The sequence below is a fragment of the Haliaeetus albicilla genome, chromosome 19 (assembly GCF_947461875.1).
Source record: "Haliaeetus albicilla chromosome 19, bHalAlb1.1, whole genome shotgun sequence".
Lineage (NCBI taxonomy): Eukaryota > Metazoa > Chordata > Aves > Accipitriformes > Accipitridae > Haliaeetus > Haliaeetus albicilla.
The window spans coordinates 26748458-26772115 of NC_091501.1; the positions used below are offsets into that span (position 1 = coordinate 26748458).

Sequence of the window (23658 nt, forward strand, 5' to 3'; positions counted from 1 at the left end):
CTCCGCCGCTTGCCCCGCCCCCCGACGTGGCGCCGAGCACGAGGCGGGTGGCGGTTGAGGGCGCGGCGTCGGCGCCTGTCGCCTCCTGAGGGGAGAGGGCGGGGGTCGGTTGGGGAATTAGTAAAATTTACTCGTTGATGATTTAAATCTTGTGGAGAGGCGGGAAGTGCCCGGCCTGCTGCTGCAGGCATGGGTTACCTCAAGCTGCTGGTGATGAAGGACTTCAAGTCATGGCGGGGGCAGCAGGTTATCGGCCCCTTCATGAGGTTTAGCTGCATCATCGGGCCCAATGGATCAGGTAGCAGGCTGGGGAGCGGGAGGGTGGAGGGTTAGTGGCCGGCTGGTGGCCCTTCTTCTCCAGCGTAGCTCTCAGGATTGAGGTTTTGGGGTCTTTGCTGGGTCTTTTCTATGAACGCCGCAGGCCTGATGGGGAAGAAACAGCAGTAATGCAGGTGCGGGCTCAGGAATAGGGCCAGCATGGCTGCACTGAATGGGTGAGGACGGTGATAGCTTGCCTGTTGAGGAGGAGAGTTGCAGGGCTTGGTGGAGGGGAAGTAAAGATCCATGGGCCTGCTTAAAATCTCTTCATGTGCACCTGGGGGAGTGGCAGCACAAGCAAAACTTTGGAGGCTCTTGAACTGCTCTTGCTTCTTTAACTGAAAGTATAGATTCTTCCAGTACGGAAGGACAGAGGTGGGATGTTTGAAAGAATTTCCATTTCTAGTTGACTTCTTTACCCTTTCCAGCCCTTGTAGAATGAGTGGTTTGCAAACAGCACACCTTGCCTTTGCCACTCCAGCTTGTAGTTCAGCTTATTAAGGTCACGTAAAGATAGTTTTACTTTAATACTCTGGGCTGTAAACTGTAGCAGTGGAAAGCTGCTTCTTGATTTGAGTCTGTGGTTTTTGCCATATGCGTAAATGCCTCTGGGAAAGAGATAGTAGCTTTGCAGCATGGTAGCTGCTTTGTAGTTTAGCTCACAAGAGCCTTGGTTTGTAGATGTCACTCCACATTTTTATCCTGTGGATGCTGGAACTTTTTAAATCTTGATTCACTTCTTCTGAAAGCTCCATTCAACAAATGGGATTTCATCTTCTATTTCCTAAGAAAATATGATAGGAGGTGAGGATTGTCCTAACAAAGATCCACAAGGATGGGCTTAGCATTTGGTCTCAGTTTCCCCAGTCTGTTAATAATTTAGTTTATGACTTAGATTTTTAGATCCTGTTATTTCTTCACTTATCTAATCAAGTGAGATCTATGAATGTAAGTAACTATTATTTAGCATTATGATCATATTCCTTATCATCCTGTCCTCACTGTTCCTTATTTGGGAAGTCTCAAAATTATGGATGCTTTTTCCAGGTACTCTTCCAGTTAATTCCGAATACATTTTATAGGTGAATCCGGGGAGAAAAATTGTGAATATTGTGTAATCTCTGAATTAAGTATTTATCTGTTTTCCCCCTAGTATTCTTCCTTTCATGATGTTTTAGAGAGGTTGAAGGCAGGAAATAATTAAGCTGTCAACAGAAATGCTCAAGACTAAAGGGGAAAAACAAAAAGAGGATTCAGTTAAGAGAATTTTTGTCTAAGGAGTATGATCAGATAACTTTGTTGCTGTGGTTAATGGATCTGGGAAAGTACTTGGGTTTTTTAGAACACTGGAGTTCCAATGGAAAAGTTCTAGTTATGCAATGGAGTGCTTATGCAGCAAACCTCACTGACTGCATTAGATGAAGGAAACTACCAAGTGAGGATTATGATGTTGCTCACTCAATTTAAGTAATGATCTCTGGAGATGCCTGGGTAAGAAAAATTTGTTCAACAAGGCTGAACAAATAACATCATTTTTGTGATGATTTTTATTACAGACAGGCCGATTATCTGCTGCCAGTGTGTTATATCTTAGAAATGTGTTTCTTTATTATGTGCAATATTTTTTGTCTCAATGAAATACAGAATTAGAAGTAGAATTAATAAAAACTTTTGCTTTTTTGTATCTTTTTTTAGTTAATTGTTAATCAAATGCCTCCATTTCTGCCATGTGAAAGCAATATTATTTTTTTTTAAGGAAAATCCAACATAGTGGATGCTGTTAGTTTTGTGATATGTGAAAAGGCATCTAATATGCGAGTTAAAAGTGTTCGAGAACTTATTCATGGAGCACATGTTGGAAAACCAGTTTCTTCTACAGCTAGCGTGAAGATAGTATATTGTGAAGAAGATGGGGAAGAAAAAACATTTTCAAGAGTTATCCGTGGTAGGTAGGAGATTATGTTGCATGTACTTTCTGTTGTCTAATGTATAAAAAATGGAGACCAAGAATATTCAACTTTGAATTTCAAATGCCTAACCCTCTTGCATATTTCAGAGGATTAAGCCCATGAGTTTTGCAATACTTCTTATAGTCCTTCAGTAGCATTTTGATAGCCAAGTGTTATAACTGAAAAAACATATTGGTGCAAAGTTAAAAAAAATAAACAAGTGATTAATACATGTTCTTTGCTCTGTACATTGATCTGTAGATATTCACTTAGAATATATAGATGGTGTAGGCTTTAGAAAATGGGGTCTGACCTAGCTGCAGGCATGAGCACTTAAGCATCTCTCAATACCTTTTGGAAGCATGCAACTAGAATTTTCATACAGAAAAATGAAATTATTGAAATGACTAAGGGAGTAATTGAAATCTATTTTCTTCTTTGAGGAAATCACTCAGTTAAATTGTTCCACTAGTTTAGTTCTTTTCTTACGGACTTTGTGTTGTAACCATTTTATAGTAATCTTTTTTTTTTTTTTTTTCCTTTCCTCCTTTAGGTAGTTGTTCTGAATTTTTTTTCAATGATAAACCTGTCAGCCGATCTACTTACATATCTGAGCTTGAAAAAGTAGGCATACTTGTCAAAGCTAGGAATTGTCTTATTTTTCAGGTGAGCATTTAAGGTACTTCTTAGAAGTTTTTATTTTCTTTATGATTATTTCATAGGAATACACGTTTACTATTTGACAGAAAAGAGGGCACCCTTAGCTAATTTCAACCCAGTAAGTTTTTTTTTCTCATCTCTGTGAAGAATTACAAGACTGCAAAATAGAAATAATGGGTTTTGTGTGTACATGAGTGCACTAGTAAGACAGAAGCTAATCTGGAAGAAATTGAGTACTTGTGTTATTCAGAGTATATATGAAAATGTGTGTCTCTATTTATAAATGTTTAGTGTATTAAATTCTAGGATTGTTATATTTAGGAAAACATAATTTTATCTTAAAACACTCCTGTTGGTCAAGATGCATGAAAACTTACTGGATTTTTTATTAAGACTGTGGGATTGAAAATTGTACTGGGTTATTAGTTCACGAGTATTTAACAACATAGGTCAGAAATGCCATATACTTATGATGAATATATTTCACAGGATTGTCTTCCTTACAGTTGCTGTGGCAAATTCCCAAGGAAGAACTGATTCTTTCTTTTTGTAGAAACCCTATATATGCATTCTTATTGTGATAATAGTTTCTATGATGAGGGCATTTCCCCACTATACAAATAGAATAAAAATCACAAAACTTATTTCCTACACTTGTCTGAAAATAGTAACTCCTTCAGATCTGTGAAGATTTGAGCAGCTAATGCATGGACAAAAACTGTGTGCCCATTAACTCTGGGAGTTATGTAATCTTCTAGTGCATTGATTTGAGCTGTTTTGCTTTTGAAATACTGGGGGGGGGGGGGGGGGGGTGCAGTTTGTTTCTCATTGAAAATGAGTTTCAGTTCCTTTAAAGAGGCTAACAAGATTTAATTTTGTCATTGTGATATGCTCACTGATTGATTGATTGTGCAGGTTGAAGGTGTTTTTCATAGACCATATCTGACATTCTAAAACTTTTAGTGATGTCCTTTAATTAAGTGAGGTGGCTAGGTGATATTCCTTTTGGTACTAAACTTTTCCTTGGATTTGAATCTAAAAGTATTTCCATGCAGTTCTGTTAACCATAAATATATCCGGAGATAAATCTATACTATATGCTCTTAAAGAAATTCATTAGACAACATAATGATCTACAGTGCTGCATTTTTTTTTTTTTTGCAACTTTGTTTTAGGGAACAGTAGAATCAATTGCAATGAAGAAGCCGAAGGAGAGAACTCAACTTTTTGAACAAATCAGTAATTCATGGGAATATGCTGAAGACTATGAACAAAAAAAGAAAAAAATGCAGAAAGCAGAAGAGGATGCGCAATTTAATTATAACAAGAAAAAAAGTGTTGCAGCAGAACGCAAACAAGCAAAGATAGAGAAGGAGGAGGTAACTCAAAGTTACTCCTTTTTTTGCATGTTAAGATCTCAGATTTTACATTTTTTATGAACTTAAATACAGGTTTTCTTAAAAAAAAAAAACAAACCCAAACCACAAACTCTGTTTTTCATCTAGTGTTTTTTTAAGTATCATATACTATATAATAACTTGGTATAATTTAAAAGGGCAGAGGAATACATGTAATAAAATGTAAATAAATGAAAGTGTAGTTTTGCCAGTATAATTGTTGACTTACTCGTTGAGTTTTATGACTAGTGCACGTTACTGGAATTACAGCTACTGGTCCATCATCTTGCGTCACTTTGGAGTTGAAATTAGACTCTTAATGATTAAAAATCCTTTTTATAAACCATGAATAAAATTTTGATGTTGGTAGGCAGAGCATTACCAGATGCTTCTCAAGGAACTGGATGAAGAAAGGATTCAGCTGCAGCTTTTCCAGCTTTATCACAATCTAAAAAATATTGACTTTGTGAAAAAAAGGTTGGATGAAAAGAATAAGGAGACTAGTATCAAGAGACGATCTCTTTCTGCAGCAGAAGATGCATTCAGAGCCAAGAAAAAAGTGCTTGGTGTACTAAACAGAGACCAACAGCACATGGAAAGAGAAATGAAGTAGGTTTTCAAATCAGATTCGCTGATACTTGAGTTAAAGCATAGTCTGCACTGGGAATTGCTTGGCAGCCATGTATTTCCTGTTAAAGCAGTTGGGTGATACCCCAAGGCTATGGAATTCAGTTTGTAGCAGTTACTTTAGTAATACCTAGACATTGATTTTTGCCTCCACCACCATGCCCAGGTTGTCAATAATTTCATTATATAAATATTTGTTTGCTAATAAATTTTTAGGAGGTTATGCTTCACTTCTTAAATTTCTGTTTTCAGTGGGTATTTAAAAAAAAAAAATCATCTGTGGGTATCAGTTGATAACTGATTGTTTGCATGTGTGGTTGGGAAGGGGTTGTTCTTTTTCTTTTTTTGGTGTGGTTTTGTTGTTTTGGATGTGGTTTGTGGTTGTTGGTTGCTTGGGGTTTTTGTTTGTTTGCTTTGGGTTTTATTTTTTTAGGACTCTGGAAGCATCACTGATTCAGCAGAAACCCCTCTATATAAAAGCCAAGGAAAACACTTCCTACCAAATCAAGAAAGTAGAAATGTCTAAAAAATCTCTAAGGGACAAGGAGAAATCCTGTGATAAGGAAAAGCAGAACGTAAAAGAACTAGAGATAGAATTGAATGATATTGAGAAGGCATGGAGAGCATTTGAGAAGAAAGCTGAAGAGGAGATACTACAGAGAGCAGCAGCTATTGAGCTGGGAGAAAGTCAGGTGAATTGGGAGGCCAAAAAGTACTGTTTGCTAGTGAAGTCCAAAAATCCCCACTGACAACAGAGAAACCATTGTTTCACCAATAACCTGTAATTTCTAGTGATCTCTTGCTGTTGAGCTCAAACAAAACCAAAATTGTAACTTTTATTTAGAGACTGTTTCATTGGCTGAAGAGAAATGATGGTGCAGCCTCTTGGGACTGGGCTGTCTCCTTTCTGGGGGTGGGGAGGGGGAGGAAGTCAGATCTCACAGAAGTTCCAAGTGTGGAACACTTCTTGGAAGTAAATTGCATAAGAGAGAAAATTGCATAGAGATTTATAAATTCACCATTGTGAGACTGGAAATGGTAAGCATCTCTCCTAGGCTGTGACTTGCATCTTCTAAGCAATGTGAGAAGATAATCTTATTAGATGAAACAGTGAATTTTCAGTGAACAGGGAGTTGAGAAGAGTTTGATGGAAACTTCAGAAGGGTTGCACACACTGACTGTCATCTGTGGATTAGGATTATAGCTACATGTGATTATCCATGGTTAGGTTGTTCTCTCTGGTTTGGTGTTTTGGGGTTGGTGGTTTTTTTAATTTTTTTTCCCTTCTTCATGGAAGCCCACATAAGTACATTGTGGGAAGATAGGATAGAAAACATCCAGTAGGATTTCAGGGTGAGAGGGTAATATTTGAGAAACGGTTTGTGAGCTGAGGTACAGAAATATGTCTTCAATGAGGAAAAAACAAGACAACGACAAAAATGGAAACAAGACTTGGTAGTATACATACCATCTACTGTGGGTCAGAATCTAAAACTGAGGTAGCTCACGAGCTATTTTAAGTTATTTTAGAAGGAGAGGACTGCATCATTTTACAGTAAATTCACATTTGAAGAAGCTATCTTTGCAACCATATGGCCAGAAACACTTTTAAAACTAAGTGCTAGCTTCTTTTCTCCACTGTCCCTTCCTTAAAGTAGTTTCTGATCAATTAATGGAGAACCTGCAGGATTGTTATTCGAGTTTGTGAATCTTCCTACTCTGCACTTCAGTGGCATTTGGTCAGTTAGTCATAACTTTGCAGGATTGTTTAAAATGTTTATGTTTACCTTTAAAAGAAAAAAAAACCAAAACCCAAACATGAGAATGCTGTAATTATAAATACCAAAACTTGCACTAATTTTGGGCTGTGCAAAAACTTGGTGTTAACCTTAAGATTGACTGTGAAGTACTGTAAACTTTATAAACTTTACTGAAACATAAGAGTCATTAGAAGTCTGAAACGAGACCGCAGATGAGAACATTAAGTATAAGCTTTGGGTCAAATCTTTCTCAAATAAAATACAACTTTTTATAATGCAGTTAATAGCTAGAAGGTCTTCTGGATAATTGGGTGGTTTCATAATCTTAAGTATGATAAAGTAGGCAATTACTCATTGAGGCTGTAACAACATGAATCTTTCCACTTACAGTGGAGTTAATTTTTTTTGTTTGTTTGTCCAGTTGGAGCGCTATAAAGAGCTAAAGGAAATAGCAAGAAAGAAAGTAGCTACACTAACCCAGCAGCTAGTAACACTTTGTTGGGAGGAAAAAGCAGATCAAGAAAGGCTGAAACTTAATCGAAGGAAGAAACAAGAAGTTGAGGTATTTGTATCAAGCTAGAATTATGTTTTAAGGAGAAAAATGTTTCTTTACCCCCCCCTGGTATAAATGTGTTAAATGCTTTGACATAACAAATCCTCAGCAAAGGAGATACATTGCGAGTGTTAGTTCAGTTTTCATATTGCAACAGGTTTAGCAAAATGGTTTCTAAATTTGTTCAGAAAAATGGTTGTGTGGGCCCACACTGAGGGTTTGGTTTTGAAAGCTCTAGTATTTTACAATTACTCAGAACATATGCTTAACTGTAATCAGTTCCTGTTTCTGTAAGTGCAGTTTTTCTTTCTGAGATGTCCTACCACTGTTGTATATCTGTATGATACTCACACCCTTTAGAGGTTTATTTTGATTGCAGCTACCTTTTTGCTGAGATGTTTTTAAGGTCAGTTATGTGTACGTGTGTTGTAGCTGGAAAAACCTCCTTGGAGCCCACTCTTTTATTGCACTTCATAGGTGGGGTGTTTGGTGTGAATACAGATCACTGCTGTTATTTTGTTTCTGATTTCTTTTATCCTTGCAGATCCAAACATGTAACAATAAAATAAGTAATTGTTTTCACTATGACTTGGTCACCATGCCCAATTCCCCCCCCCCCCTTTAATTTGCTTTAGTTAATGTATTTTTATTCAAGTTGAGTAATTGAAAATACTTGTTTCAGTGTTGGTTTGTTTTTTAATACAATGCTTTTCTGTCACTTTGGAACCTCTGTCAACTTCTTCATGTGTTCTTCTTGGGGAAGAAGATTGTAGTAATCTCGGCCCAAGAAAAGCACTTTTTTTTTTTTTTAAAAACCTATAACTCACTAAAACTATGTTTAAAGTTATTTTCTTTGATGGTGCTGTGATTCTTTGTGCTGAAGAGGTTTTCTCTGAACTGTAGCCGAACATGAAAAATCCAGTAATGGCCTTGATAAATTAATTTTCCTTTATTATTCATGGTACAATTTGGCATCTACTATTGAAAAAGAGATGCTATTACTTCAGCATGAAATACTAGCAAGGAAGAAAATATCTATCTCCGTACCTCTGAATTAAGAGCTTTATATCGTGCTATAAAACTGTTGTATTCCTCTGTCTTGTTTTTAACACATGCTATTCGTGATTGCATAGGGAAACATAAAACAGACTATGGAACAGATAGAAGAGCATAAGAAACGAATAGAGAAGTTGGAAGAATATGCCAAGATATGCACGTATGTTTAAAAAATGAAAAGCTAATTGGATTTCTTGCTTATTACATATTTTCAAATTAACATAGCAGGTTTCTAATTCTCATTATTTTCTGTTCTTTCAAATTTTAATAAGAATTAGAATTCTTACTAATTCTAATTAATAGTTCAGGTACTTTAGCTGTCAGAATAAAGTAGGAAGTACATTGTTTGAAACAGTATTATAATTGCTTCTGATTTCTTGTAGGTGTGCAAATTATGTCACTACAGGTAGGGTGTGGGGCTATTAGTGCACACATTCTGAGTGAGAGAACAGGGCAGTTCTGTCGTTGTGCTACTCTAGGAAGCAGTTAATATTTACATTGAGTATTAGGAGTACAGCTCAGTTCTTGCTTCCTGGGTCTTGTCTTCTACCTGATTTTTCTCTTTGTGAAATAAGGTATATAAGCCCTTCATTGAGCAACCTGAACTAACTTTGGCATTAGCCCGTGTTTTGTGGAGGAGGTCAGAGTAGGTGATCTCCAAAGGGTTTTTTTGTTTGGGGTTTTTTTTTTTTCCCAACCTATCTTTTCGTATGCTTCTGTAATGTGTGCTTTGGCTTAATGCTTGCTGTGTGTACTGAACAAGGTTCTGCCATGGACAGGGAGCAGCAGACCCATTGTGATTGGTGTAATGCAGAATTACTTTAAGTAGTTGTAGTAGAGTGTGGAAAAGCCTTAGTGACTTTGGTAACTGTGTAGTGAGTCATAATTTTGCATGAGAATTCTCAGTCCTTAGTTTTACAGTATCAGACCTTTTCTTGATGGAGGATAAAACAGTATGGTTGTATGTTTCACAGCCAAAAACTCTCGCTTGAGCTCAGTTTTGAAACATTAAAAATAGTTTATGCTATAAGAAGCTACTTCTTAGACAAGTTGCATTCTATAGATACTTAAAATCTTTAAAGATTTTCATAGTCTATGACTGCAGAATGACTTTAATTTTATAAGCTAAAGGCTTGTATAAATGAAAGAGTAAATTGCTTTCCTATTTTTGCTTCCCTTCAAAGTGAATCATTAGAAGAGAAAAAACAGCAAGAGGAAATGCTAACTAAGGAAATTGAAAATTCAACAGTACGAATGGCTGAAGTCAAGGAAGAATTGAACAAAATAGTTGGTGAACTGCAGAATGCCAAAATTGATTGCCATGAAGGAAGGCGTCAGCAAATGAGAGCAGAGATCCTGGAAAGTCTCAAAAGGCTATATCCGGATTCTGTGGTAATTGAATGGCCTCATTTAAATGCCTTATTTTAGGATTAAGATTTAAGAGTTCTGCCTTAGACTGAGTAAGCAGCTAGAGTAAATTGGACTGCCTTGAATATTATTTTAAACTTTATGCTTGCTTGAGTGTACTTGGTGAAATAGTATTACTGAAAGAATAGTAGCATATACTGTCATAATTTTTCAGTTTCCAGAAATAGACAGATTACTGCTTGCATCAAAGAATAGTTTTGATCTCGTGTGATTTTTGTGGTGTTTGTTTATTTTTTTGGTTTTGGTTTTGTTTTCTTCTGTCCTCAAACATATTTTTTACTTACTTATTTTGAACAAATGAATGGGAAGGTTAGCTGTGAGACCATTTATTCCAGAAAGAATACTTCTTCCAAAGGACAATTTTACTTCGGTACATGATATTTTTATGTTACCAGCTGGTCTGTCTTTGCTTATCAGTTACCATATTTTACTTAATGGCATTACTGAAGAGTAATTTAGGTGTTTTGTGTATTGATTCTGAATTGTCAGCAGACGTTGTTTTGCAAGGCATATTTACACCTTTTTTTGACACTTAAAAATATTTACTCCAACACTGGGAGCCATTCCAAATAAGAACTTCTAAATAACTCTAATCAATTCAATAGTTGGTCTCTGAATATGTCTCAGTACAGTCAATCCTTTTTGATATATGTAGTCATATATAGTCAGTTGATATGTACCAGCAGGGAATTTTTTTTAAAATGTTTAGAAGGCAACATATCTCTGCTTCCTAGTGCTGCTATTGGAACATAAAAAATAAAATGTTTTCTGTTGTTTTTTTTGCTTCTTCATCTTCTGCAAAACCTCCTCAGAATCTGGCAAGTGTCTGATCCTGTTGTTTTCTCAAGAGATTTAAGAAATTTGCTCTTCAGCTGTTATTCAGAATTTTTTCATCCATATTAACAAGGTGTTCCAAAAAAATGAAAAAAATGATTGGTATATCTCTTTTTGCTCACTCTTTGCATTGTGTTCCTATTTGAAAAGAACTGGATCAGACTGGTGATACCATGCTGACTTAGGGAAGAGATGGTATTCAGCATGTTTTCTGTTGTTTAGCTTCAGGTGCTGCAAATTTAAGAGTATTTACAGATGTGACGGCTTCTAACAAATAAAAACTAGATAAGTCAAATTGGTTACATAAACTCTCCTATTACAACAAGTCTTAACAGTATCTACTTCAGCTACCCTTGTTCCTGCAATAGTTTTCCCAACACCAGTATGTGAGGCAACAGCATTGCTTCTGAGCTGCTCCTTACACTCTGGTGTACTAATTCAAGATTACTGAACATAATCCGAATTAGAGTCTCAGGATGGAAGGGTCATGGCACATTTCATCATTTGGTAGTCCACTAAGTACTCAGGCAGAACGGGAGGAAATCTTGGTGTCAGTCTTCTGGATTTCATAGGCAAAAAATGGCATACTGCTTCTAAATGTTTACTTCTTAAATCCATTTTAAAGCTTCTGTTCTTCTGTCAAAACATTCTTGTAATGGTTGGTGAACATTCTAGATAATGGAATAGCCATGCAGCAATGTGATTCCTGCATTATGAGTGACGTATGCATTTTCATGGATTTGTCTGATCAACAAAGTGAATTTTGCAGCTGATGACAGTTTTTACAATTTAATCTTCAAAATGGTGTTCCTACATTGGTAGTTTTAATTGGCAAGATTGCTATTGTTACAGATTCAGTTGGGCTGTGTCAATATTTGGTTTTACAGAAATCTGGCATTCCATCTGGACTTCAAATGCCTGTGTCTGAAAGTATGTAGATCCTCTGTATAGTTTTGCATGTCTGAAACATCACATGTCTGAGCTGCAGATAGAAACATCCAAGTAGATGACACCATGTGATAAAACCAGGAAACTAAATAAAGACCTTTGTGGTGTTATCCTCGCTTCTACTGTTTTTCAGAAAAGGGAAAAAAATTTGTCAAGAGAAGGGTAGGAAAGTAGATCAACAAGCAGAAAAACTGTTCTTGCATGAATTCACAGGTTGTAACTTTCAGAATTTAATCGCTCATGGAAAGTTCAACTGTACCTACAATTACAGAAATGGAACAAAAGATCTTTAGGTAGTGTGTACAGCAAAGAACTAATTACTCCGATCTATAGAGGTGTTATTTCAGTATATGGCAAAACGGGCTTGATTATTTGGACTATCCAGTACAGGAAAAGCAGTTTTTATTCTTTTCATGCTATTAAAGTAAGCAGACACTTCTTTTTTGGGTTGAAACTGGAATGGTGCCTCTCTTGCTACCATTTTGCAGTTAACAGTTCGATTTATTTAAGACCTTATTGTCATTCAAAGATCTTACTGTGTGTTAGATATTTTCTTTCTCTCCAAACAAGATGGTTAGCTAACTTTGCTATTGTCACTCTGTCATACTTCTAGAGGTGTATGCTAGAGAATCAGAGTAAAACATTGAGATATGTAACCGTAACCTCGGGGAAAAAATTAAATCCCTTCAGATTTTGAAGGCATACTTTGCAATTTGGATTGACTGCTACAATTTCTATTTTTTTTTCTGATGTACAGCCATTGTAAGAGTGCAGCTGGTAGATATGCAACACATTTTCCTCTTACTACTTCAGTATCTTGTATGTGGAAATATTTCTTGATAGGTAAATAACATATTAATATTTTTCTATATTTATATCTTCAGTTTGGAAGACTGCTCGACCTGTGTCATCCTATTCATAAAAAATACCAGCTTGCTGTTACCAAGGTATTTGGCAAATACATGACTGCTATCGTTGCTGCCACTGAAAAAACAGCAAGAGATTGCATTCAGTTCCTAAAACAAGAACGAGCTGAACCTGAAACTTTTCTTGCTTTGGATTACCTTGATGTAAGTACACTTTTCTTTTTCCTGTTGTCAGGAATATGTCTCAAGTTAATACAATTGTAAATCTTGATGTTGGCTTATTTAAGCTTAACTAAAATAGGCTTAAGTGTTAAGGCAAAGCACTTAGGAGGTGAACTTCATGAAGTTCCTGTCAGCCTGTTTCTCCAGCCTGTGGAGGTCCCTCAGGATGCGAGCATGACCATCTGGCATATCAGCCATTCTTCCCAGTTTTGTGTCATTAGCAAGTTTCCTGAGAGTACGTTCTCCCCTATCATCCAGATGATTAATGAAGATGTTAAACAAGATTGGCTCCAGTATTGACATGGCTAGTTACTGGCCTCCAACTGGACTTTGTGCCACCAGTCATCACCCTGTGGGCCTGTCTCTTCAGCCAGTTTTCAGTCCACCTCACTGTGTGTTCATCCAGCCCATATTTCATCAGCTTCTCTATAAGGATCTCATGGGACACAGTGCTGAAAGTGCTGAAAGGCTTACTGAAGTCTGGATAGATGATATCCACTGCTCTCCCCTCATCTAGCAGGCCAGTCACTTCATTGTGAAAGGCTATCAGGTTGGCCAGGCATGACGAACTTGGTGAATCCCTGCTGACTACTCCTCCAAGACTTTCTTGTCGTTCATGTGCCTGAAAATGGTTTCTAGGATTAGTTGCTCCTTCACCTTCCCAAGGATCAAGGTGAGGCTGACTGTCCTGTAGTTCCCTGGGTCCTCTTTCTTGCCCCTTTTTGAACGTAGGAGTGACACTTGTTTTTTCTCCAGTCCTTAGGCACCTCTTCCAGTTACCATGATCATTCTATTAAGAGTGGCCTTGCAGTGACATCAGCCAGCTCCTTCAGCACTGGTGGTTGCATCACATCAGGGCCCATGTATTTATGTATGTTCAGTTTGCTTAAGCATTCCCTGACCTGATCCCCTTCCATGAAGGGTACATCTTCCTTGTTCTAGACTTCCAGTCTCTGGAACCTGGGATTCCTGGAGGCTAGTCTTGTTAGTAAAGATGGAGGTGAAGAAGGAATTCAGTACCTCAGTCTCCTCCATATCCTGTATCACCAGGTCGCCTATGTACTTAGAGAAACCATTTCTTTGTCATCCTTTGCCAAACTGAATTCCATTTGGGCTTTGGCTTTCCTAACACTATATCTGCATGCTTAGACAGTGCCTCTATATTCTTCCCAGGTTACCTGTCCCAGCCTTCACCTTCTGTATGCTTCCTTTTTGTATTTGAGTTTTGCCAGGAGCAACTTGTTTATCCATGCAGGCTTCCTGGCGTTTTTGCCTGACTTCCTGCTCATTGGGATGATCACTCTTAAGGCTGGAGGAGGTGATCCTTGAGTATTAACCAGCATTCTTGGGCCCCTCTTCACTCTGGGGCCTGATCCCATGGGACTCTAGCAAGCAGATGTTTGAAGAGGCCAAAGCCTGTTCTCCTGAAGTCCAGGGTTGTGAGCTTGGTTTTTGCCCTACTCCCTTCTCTCAAGATCCTGAATTCCTCTCTCATGCTTGCTGCAGCCAGGGCTCCCTTTGACCTTCCTATCTCCAGCAAGCCTCTCCTTGTTGGCGAGTATAAGGTCTAGTGGAGCACCTCTCCTCATTGGCTACTCTGTCACTTGGGTGAGGAAGTTATTATCACTGCTTTCCAGGAACTGCCTGGATTGCTTATGCCCTGCTGTGTTGTCCTTGTAGCAGATACTGGGGTGGCTCAAGTCCCCCATGAGGACCAGGGCCTGTGAATGTGACACTGCTTTTAGCTGTCTGTTGAAGGCCTCATCCCCTTGTTCTTCCTGGTTAGGTGGCCTGTAGCAGACACCCACTACAATGTTACCTTTATCAGTTCTCTCCTCTATCCTTACGCATGAGCTCTCAGTTGGCTCATAATCCTTCCCCAGGCAGAGCTCCATGAAGTTCAGCTGTTCCCTCATGTGGGGCAACTCCACCTCTTCGTCTTCCCAGCCTGTCCTTCCTAAGGAGCCTGTATCCCTCCACTGCAACAGCCCAGTTGTGGGAGCCATCCCACCATGTCTCCCTGATCCCAAGAAGCCCTGCAACTGTATCTTGTTTATTCCCCGTGCTACGTGTATAAATGTGCGTGCATTTCATGCACAGTGAAACAGGTTATATAGATTTAAGGACTAATTGCATACAGAGAATATGAAAACCAGATCTATTTCTAGTCTTAGAGCGACTGAGACCCCCATTCTGTTGATCTGTACATCCTGTCCCCAGACCACTCGGATTTAGACATGCTTTGCTATTACAACATGGATTCTAAACACTGCTTGTTTGCATTACAGGTTAAACCAATCAACGAAAAGTTAAGAGAGATAAAAGGAGCTAAAATGTTGGTGGATGTTGTACAAACTCCATTTGCTCCACTGAAAAAAGTGATTCAGTTTGTGAGTGGGAATAGCTTGATCTGTGAAACAGTTAAAGAAGCAAAACAAATAGCATTTGATGGACCAGTAAGGTTGAAAGTAAGAAGCTGAATTTTGTTGCATATGTTTTTCATTGCAGTTATGTATTTGATGCCATTTAAATCTTCTATAAGCATCCCACGAAGTATTGCAGATAAACACAGAATGGTATTACGCTGTCTAGTCTGTTCCCACATAAATAAACCCCCAGATATGTCACATGATTATGTTTTCCTCTGTATGGTAGTACATCTAAGTGATTTCCTGGGAAAAAGAGGCAAATTAGAGGATAGTTAGTGTCCTAGTATGTTTGTTGGTATGGTCTTTGTGATGAAGAGGAGGAGGAAGAAGGAGGGATAGTCCTGTTCTTAAAACTGTCTGATTTAAAAATACAAACTTTATCTTGCTAGCTTTTCTATGAAGAAATGCTTTCAAAAATTCTTTAAAATACCTGACAGAATTTCTTAGTTGTAGATATAGACTGTGTTGAGGACTGGAAGCTTCTCTGTGTCCTCCTGCAGTTTATTTGTCTTGTCCATATATCTATTGCTCTGGACAGTCTGTAAAGCCCTTTTATGTACTTAAGAAACCTTTTAAAATCTTGACTAAAATGACTTTGAGTGTGAAATCATGTTTACTTGGAATCAAGTTAAGTCACAAAAACACCCATGATGTGTACTACAATTTACACTTTCTGTTTACAAACGACTTGTTTTCCTTCACTTCATTATCACATTGCTTGGTTAGCTCTACTGAGCCAGACGTAACCTCTTAAGTTGCTAGTGTATACACAAATGTCTCATTAATTTCCTAAATACTAGGAAATTACATGATTTCATTTCCTTTTCCGATCAGTTGTAATAATACCAAAATGTGACTAGTGCCAAGAAACAACAGACCTTTTTTTTTTTTTTTTTTTTTGTGGCTTCATGTACCTCATGTTGGCAGGTTTGGAACAGGAAAAAAAATTGGAGTCCAACTAAAATGTAGTTGTTGCTTGTTTCACTACCATATCTTGGTGCACTAGTTCATGGGATATTTTGGCTGCTTTTTGTTCAGATTTATTTAGTTTTAATTTATTTATTTTTTTCTTCCAGACAGTGGCTCTTGATGGAACTTTATTTTTGAAATCTGGAGTGATTTCTGGAGGATCAAGTGATTTAAGATTTAAAGCTAGATGTTGGGATGATAAAGAAATTAATAAAATGAAAGAAAGAAAAGATAGCTTGATTAACGAGTTAAAGGTAGGTCTGTTTAAAAGCACTTAACTGCAAAAGGCATAAAGGAGTAAAAGTGTCCAATTCAGCTTATGGGAAGATGACTTTCTAAAAAGGTATCTTTGGAAACTTCTAGAAGATGCAGATAGGACATGGTAGCTGTTTATCCTCTTCTAGTTAATAATAATAATAATAATAAACTGCGGGTCTCTGCCCTTAGCTGGTGGGTTGGCTCACATATCACAGAGGTGGAGAACCAGGACAACACTGTTGATAGAAGTTCCTTCAAGGAAGAAGCTGTTGTTCAAAGTACCTGAAAACTTTTAGTGGAAAAGTTGACACATTTTGTCAACATGAAAATATTTGCACGGACCAAAACCTGTTGGTGTAAAACGATTTGTCATACCTCTAGTTATTTTGGATGAGGGATGGAGTAGGAATTTAGGAATTTGCAAGCATATGCTTTCTTTTGAGAAATAAAACTGTTACAAAATTACTGTTGAATATGACCAATGCTATCAGCATTTACCTTGAATGGGGGCCTATGTCAGTGAGGCTAGCTTTACATAGTGTGTAAATCTGAAAAATGAGTAATTTCCAAATAAGTCACCTTTTTTGTTTTAAGTGTTTTTTCTCCCATCGTAATACTTTTCTAGAACTTAATGAAGATCAAACATAAGGAGGCTGATTTGAAGCAGTTGGGTGCTCAATGCCACGGAATTCAGACACGACTTAAATATTCACAGACTGAATTGGAGCTTATTAAAAAGAAACATCTTGCTAATCTCTACACGGTATAGTAGTAAGACTTTATAATTTTCATATTTAATAAGAGTATTTTTTTACCTAAGCTGTAATTACTGGTGAAGTAAATACTACTTCCTTACATAGTTTTTTAAGCCAGTTTAACTTTTACATACAGCAGTTATGACTGAGGAATTAATAAAATATAAAAACCAAGATTACAAAGAAATTTACGTGAGGCTTTTACTATTTGAGGTTATAAATTTGAATTTCTGGTAAGCTTGGCTTATCATTTAGTAACCTGTAGAAGTCTGTAAGTCACAATGCACTTCAAATGGTACTTAAGTAATTTGCTTTTCTGTTCATTAAAACTATAATCACTGCATGCAAATCAGCAATAATAGTGGGTAACTGGCATTTGAGTCAAAAAATGTTCAATATTTTTAATCGGAAAAATACAATTAGCCTCAAAAACTGTCTCTTAGTTTCTAGAAAGTCAACCATCCTATTAAGTAAAATTACCATCTTTTTCATCTCTTCCTATCTAGGAAAAATCAAAACTGGAAAGTGAACTTGTAAATATTGAGTCTCAGCATGATATGCTGAATGAGGGAGTAGCACAAAGAAGAGAAAAAATAGAAGAATTTCAGAAAACAATTAATGAGGTAATGCCTTCTATCATAGCTTTGACAGCTTATGCTGTTATACTACAGAAACTTCTTTCTGTTCCTGCTGACTCTTAGAACTTGGACAACTTTTTACTTTGTAAACTACTTTGTCGACAAGGGTTGTAAGTTACTCCACCAATCTTCCTGCCTTCTCTACCTTTTTTACCAAGGTAACTGTAAACAGAAGTGCACTTGGATGTTAGGATAAACGTATCATAGCTTTGCAAGTCAGTTTCCTTAAAATCAAAATTCTGTGACTTTTATGTGCCAAACATAAACCCAACCAACTAAATCCATCTACTTGAATTTTAGATTAAGCTTTGCTCAATATATACACTATAATTTCATTTGACATGGGAGAAAATTTTTGAGTTTGAAGAAGGTGGGTTGATTTTTCCCCCCACCTCTTCCTGCTCTGCTAATAAATATGATTTACTCTCTGTAGTATTGAGCAGGGACAATCCATCGAAGTTCACAGCTTTAGAGCTCTCAGTGCAAACTTTCACTGTAGATCAAATACCAGAAAAATATTGTCTAGGTCTCGGGGTAAAATACGGTAAGCATCAGCTTATTCTTTCTCAGACTCTAATGTCCAAGTTCTTTGTAAGAAACTGTAGTTACAGGATCTTTCCTTTTTTGTGGAGAGATAATTATGTAGCCTGACTAGACTGTAACTTTTTTGATGTGAAGTCTTCCTGGCCAACGTGGATCTGTGATAGCATGTACATACACTAAATTCTGTATGCACCCACAAGATTTGCAGATCTCTCGGTAATCAGTGCACCCACTAGGTAGACGGTCTCTGTATGGGTGACTATCCTTCTGAAAATCATTCTCACTGCAGTCATAGCAGGACCCATTCAGTGTCTATGTGGAAATGATTTATCAATCCCTTTTCATCTGGAGAAGAGAAGATCCACCACTTCTAGTTTTCGAGAGCTGAGAACAGCTCTCAGCACTGCTAGAGTGCTTTGTTCTGAACTCTATAGCTATCATGTCTAGGTGATACACCACTATATACTAAAAAAGTAGATAAAGAGCAGCATAGTGTGAAGATTCCTTTCACTTCTTGGGGAAGTAGCCAATGTATGTGCTTTATTTTCTGTGCACTCTGATTACCCTGGGAGAATGGTTAAGGTGAGCATGACTATTGTCAGCAAATTCCTTATTCTACTGTTTTGTTTTGTGTTGGAGGGGGTGGGGGTGGTTGGGGGGTAGGTTTGGGGTTTTGGGGGATGGGGTGGGGGCAGTTCTTGTAGGGTTTGGATGTTGTGGTTTTGGGGTTTGTTGTTTTGGTTTTTTGAGACTGTTGTATACCTATGTTCTTTTGGAGTCCAGTTCATGGAAGATGGAGCTAGCCCATGATATAACTGAGTCATCTTTGCTCTCCCTCTTTTTTGAAGGGTAGTTGATGCAGAGCTTATGGACCTTGTGCTATCCCCACCTGTCCAAATTCATTATCTGTTATGATACTAAACAGCTGTTGTCATTAGAACCTGCTCCTTTCTGCTTTTTATCAGCAAAAGGAAAAGTTCTCCATGATACATGATCCAGCAGTTAGATTTCCCAGCTGTTTTTTCTGTAGACTGTTCTGCCATCTCATACATCAGTTTCCCTATCATTCTCTAATCTTCAGATGGTACCCAGAACAGTTTGTATAGACAGCCACCAAATTCAAAAGCATGGTTGTCTTGAAGAGACTGATGGCATTCTGTGAAGTGAACAGTAGTAAAGCCTAATCTGATACCAAGAGGGTTTTCATACTGTGTTCTACTGGATTAGACAGTAACTCTGGCCTGTCTGAGAAATAAGCATCTCATCTCTACTACTCTCTGGAAGCTGCCTTTGTTCCTACTCTTGCCAAACAAAGAAATCTGGTACAGACTGTGGAAGAGTGGTGCTGCAGTTTTACCTGGAAAAGTCACAGCCCTGCATCTAGGTGCTTGTGTAAATGCAGATTCTTAGAAAAAGAGAGATGCCTCACCACTGTCTGCAGTTACTTGAGGTGTCTAGTATGTGTGTAATTTAGTTCCTGGCCTCTGACCCATTCTCATCAGTCTTTCTTGGATTAATCTATGACTGCAATTCTGCATGTAAAAAGAAGCCAAAACTGTTGCATGTTCATTCTTTTGCTTGTGATGCAGGCGTGAGGGAGTGCAGATGTTTGTCATCTACAAACACTGAGAAACTCATTGATGTTTAGACTATAAGAATTCCAGACATCCAGGGAGCTTTTCTTTTGTTTGTTCTGCAAAAAAAAACCAACCAAACAAACAAAAATGGAGGCTGGTCATCAGTTTCCAAAGAGTAGTGTTACTTGAATAGTATAACTTGATTTGGTGTAGTATTTGATATCTGGTTAAACAAGCGTGCATACCAAAAGAATATAAACAGTACTGGGTTTTGACCTGTAAAATTCTTAAAAATTTGTTCAGTCCATTGGGTTTCCTTTTTAAATGCTGTAGGCGGCTGCTATTTGTTTGTTCAGTCCTGCCATATACACTGTGCCTACTGTAAGCCTGCTTAAATTTTTCATTAAAATTTTAGGACTGGTTTTGGTTGAAGCTTTTGTTAGCATATACTGTATAATTAGGAAATGAGAGATTCTGTAGCAGTTTTTTTGCTGTGGCTTTGCTATAAATGGAACATAGTAATTAATATTTATGGATTCCTTGAAAGGATTAAAATGAAGAACTGAACTACACCAAGAAACCTGGTGTATCTGATTACCGTCCTGTATACCATTCAGCTGTCTCTTCTTCGGTTGACTGGGAACAGACAAAACCAGGGAAGTTGGTTACACTGTGATTACTTTAATTGTCTTTGGAATGACCAGGTCCTGTCAAGAAGAGCTTAGATCTGAGTTACTCTTTGCAGATCATGTGCCTTCTATCTGGCATTTGTACTGAAAATGTTATTTGAAAATTTCAAGTATGGATTATTTCTAGTTCAGTTTGCTGTTTCCTAAAGTACCTTGAAAATCCAGCCTGTAGCATGAGGTGATTGTCTGAATGTTTAGTTCTGTGAGTTGCAAAATAGCATAAACATTTTTTTGCTCCATTTCTCTTTATTCAAAGGCTGAAGATGCTGTGTTCCAGGAATTCTGTGAAGAAATTGGGATAGAAAATATTCGTGTGTATGAACAAGAACATGTGAGGCAACAAGAGGAGATTGATAAAAGAAGGTGGTATTTGTAATTGAAATGTAAAAAAGTGGTTTGTATTAGATTGAGCACACTGGTAAATGAGTAACTCCATCACAGGAAATACCACAAAAACTTAGAAGACTGTAAAAGGTTATATCATCACTGCAAGGATTGGTTAGTAGTCGCACTGCTATGGTTTGGGTGTATTAGACAGTAATATTCAGTGACATTTTGCAAGAAACTTGAAAGGTAAAATTTACTATTTTAGTAGCGCTATTGTAGAAAAATAAAGAAAAGAATAGTTTTCTAAAACCCATGTAGAAAAATGGCTCTATCACAAATTGAGGATGGCATGAAGGCTCACTCGTGTATCAAAAATCTTAAAGGAGAACTGGGTATAGGATGCAGTGATTCGGTATAGGAACATACTGTTAAGGAAAACAGAATCTTAATTATCTCAGAGGCAACCTCAACAGGTATCCCACTCAAACAGGCATATGTCACAGGACCACAACTTTATATCTTAAAGAATGAGAATGTTAAAATGATCTATCTTCTTGTGCTACAGGCGTTTTCAGGCAGATGATAGTTTAAATAATGCCAGGAAATGCATAAATACACCTTTTCTACATGACTAGTGTAATTGCCAGCACTGAACTCCATTTTCTTTTCAGCCATGTCTTCAGCTGCTGAGATATTGTGACTGGTTTTCAGTAACTAGTCCAAACGTATGGTTTTGGCTAGGGCTGCAGCGAGGTAGTAGTGCAGTGCATTTGGTTGCAGTTACAGCACCTGCTGGGTGAAGTGATCATTTATTTATGTTTGCAAGAACTGAAGTCTGGTGAAGTGTAAGAAGTTAGTAATAGAACAATGAAAGGAGGAGCTTTTTGCATGGCCTTATGCTACACTGCACATACAGCCTTGGCCTTGCTTTTGCCCTAACTTGCCATCATTAGTCCTGTAAACCTGTGCTATGGTGCCTTCTTGCCCAGGTCTAAAGAGCCTGGAGCTGGTGTGGTGCCAGCCTTTTTGCCTGAACAGCAGATGGAGCACTAGTAGTCACTTTGGAAGCTCAGAGGCAGACAGTAACAGCTGAGAGGAGACCTTTCTGTAAACAGCTGCTTAGTTTTACTTCAGTCCTTTCTCACAGCAGCACATGAAGAAGTTTCTGCCATTGTACCCCTATAAACAAATACAGGCCTCAACTGAGAGGTGATAAGCAAGGCTGAATATGGCTTGAAAAGCTCTGGTCTCATGCTTCTAACTGCCAGCTCCCAACTGAGATACATTCCTTATAATATTCAGATAAACATACATGCCAGCTGACTAGGCAGCTTGCAGAGGCAGAGCAGGGAGTGCAGGTGTTGGATAAATACACAGCATCAGTGTAGCTTTTGCCCAGCTCATTTCTGCATCATTTACAGGTATATCATTCATACTGAGATACTTGAACTCTTAGTGTCACTTTCCATATTGAATGTGGCCATATAGTATCTTTATATTGTATTTTTTGAACTATTATCACTGTATTTTTGTAACTTCCAGTATATCCACAGGATGTGGTGTAGTGGAGTTGATGATCCAAATGTATGCAAATTTTTGTGTTCACGTAGAAGTTCTTCACTTTGACTATTAAGATAGCATTTTTTGTATCTTGTAATAACCTAAAATCACAGTTACTAGCCTGCTTTGTAAGTGTTGGTTTGAAATACTGTACTTTGACTAGAGTGGAGTTTGAAAATCAGAAGACACGACTAAAAGTTCAGCTGGAATATAGTCGTGATCATCTACAAAAATTAACAAACAGAGTCAGCAAGTTGAGGGAGACCATTCATAAAGATGAAGCTGAGATTATCGAACTACAGAAGGTAATGATAAAATATCTGTCTCTATCTCTGTCAGGGGCTGAGAGGAAAGAGTGCATTGAATTACAATTTTGAATAATTGTAGTTGATGCTGTTGAGTAATTCTTCTACAGCTTAATTCAGTGTTGACTTTGTAAATGTTAAAATTGCAGTTGCATATTGTAATTTTCACCATGGCATAACCTGTCATATTGGAGTACTTATTATTAAAAATAAGCTTACTTAAAAAATAAATTTGGGATTACTGTATGTACAGTGTTATATTGTGTTTAGTTTATATGAAAAGGCAGCATATGACTACAGATAAAACTAGTAGCATGTGGCTGAGATTCTTTAGAAGATTTTATAAGTAATAATAAACAACTCTGGTGCTTTGCATCTTTATTAGTGGCTGTGAAGCACATTAGACTTAAAATAATTCTGTGAAAACCAATTTAGATTTTTAGTTGAAGTAATATGTATAGATTCCTCTTCATAGTGTTCTTTATTCATAAGTAATTTTTTGTTGTGTTAATGTTGCTTGTTAAATAAACTATGCTTATGGTGCACTGCAAAGTGAAGGAGGAAAGATGTGTAGTAGTGCTTTGAATAAAAAACAAAAGTGAAATGTAAAACTGTTCCAAAGTGGGCAAAAAACCCCACATGCATCATTTGAACTCTGTATTTTAACATTAGAAGACATGTATTTCTGATACTGAGGAAAAACAATAGACCCTTATTCAGTTATGCACAAAAACATGTCTAACTTCATGCCCGTGTGCGTAATTCTTCTGAAATATGACTTTGAGCAAATTCAGATATTTTTGTCCTGGAGAAGGATTGTTTGTATTAAATTCTGAAGGTACTTTGTTTGGATACTGCAACAGCAGTAAGTCTTGATTAGGTTGCCATAATACTAGTCTCTTAAGGACCATGTCTTCATGCATGTAGCGTTAGGTTTGCTTTATTCTAGCACCTAATTTCTAGCAATTTAGCAGTGGTATGGGTTATATA

At 37.4% G+C, this 23658-nt stretch overlaps 1 protein-coding gene across 1 annotated transcript in view; it reads left to right on the forward strand.

Moving 5' to 3' along the window:
• Positions 1 to 179: 179 nt before the first annotated feature.
• SMC1B (structural maintenance of chromosomes 1B) overlaps positions 180 to 23658 on the forward strand; it is a 34852-nt gene continuing 11373 nt past the window's right edge. The window contains exons 1-16 of the mRNA XM_069806924.1: positions 180 to 298; positions 2075 to 2263; positions 2821 to 2933; positions 4103 to 4306; positions 4695 to 4933; positions 5385 to 5643; positions 7133 to 7273; positions 8398 to 8480; positions 9505 to 9712; positions 12415 to 12600; positions 14907 to 15086; positions 16124 to 16270; positions 16900 to 17037; positions 17536 to 17652; positions 20733 to 20839; positions 22527 to 22668. Coding sequence (XP_069663025.1) covers positions 190 to 298; positions 2075 to 2263; positions 2821 to 2933; positions 4103 to 4306; positions 4695 to 4933; positions 5385 to 5643; positions 7133 to 7273; positions 8398 to 8480; positions 9505 to 9712; positions 12415 to 12600; positions 14907 to 15086; positions 16124 to 16270; positions 16900 to 17037; positions 17536 to 17652; positions 20733 to 20839; positions 22527 to 22668 — 2562 coding nt within the window. The 5' untranslated portion in view covers positions 180 to 189. The remainder of the gene's footprint in view (positions 299 to 2074; positions 2264 to 2820; positions 2934 to 4102; positions 4307 to 4694; positions 4934 to 5384; positions 5644 to 7132; positions 7274 to 8397; positions 8481 to 9504; positions 9713 to 12414; positions 12601 to 14906; positions 15087 to 16123; positions 16271 to 16899; positions 17038 to 17535; positions 17653 to 20732; positions 20840 to 22526; positions 22669 to 23658) is intronic.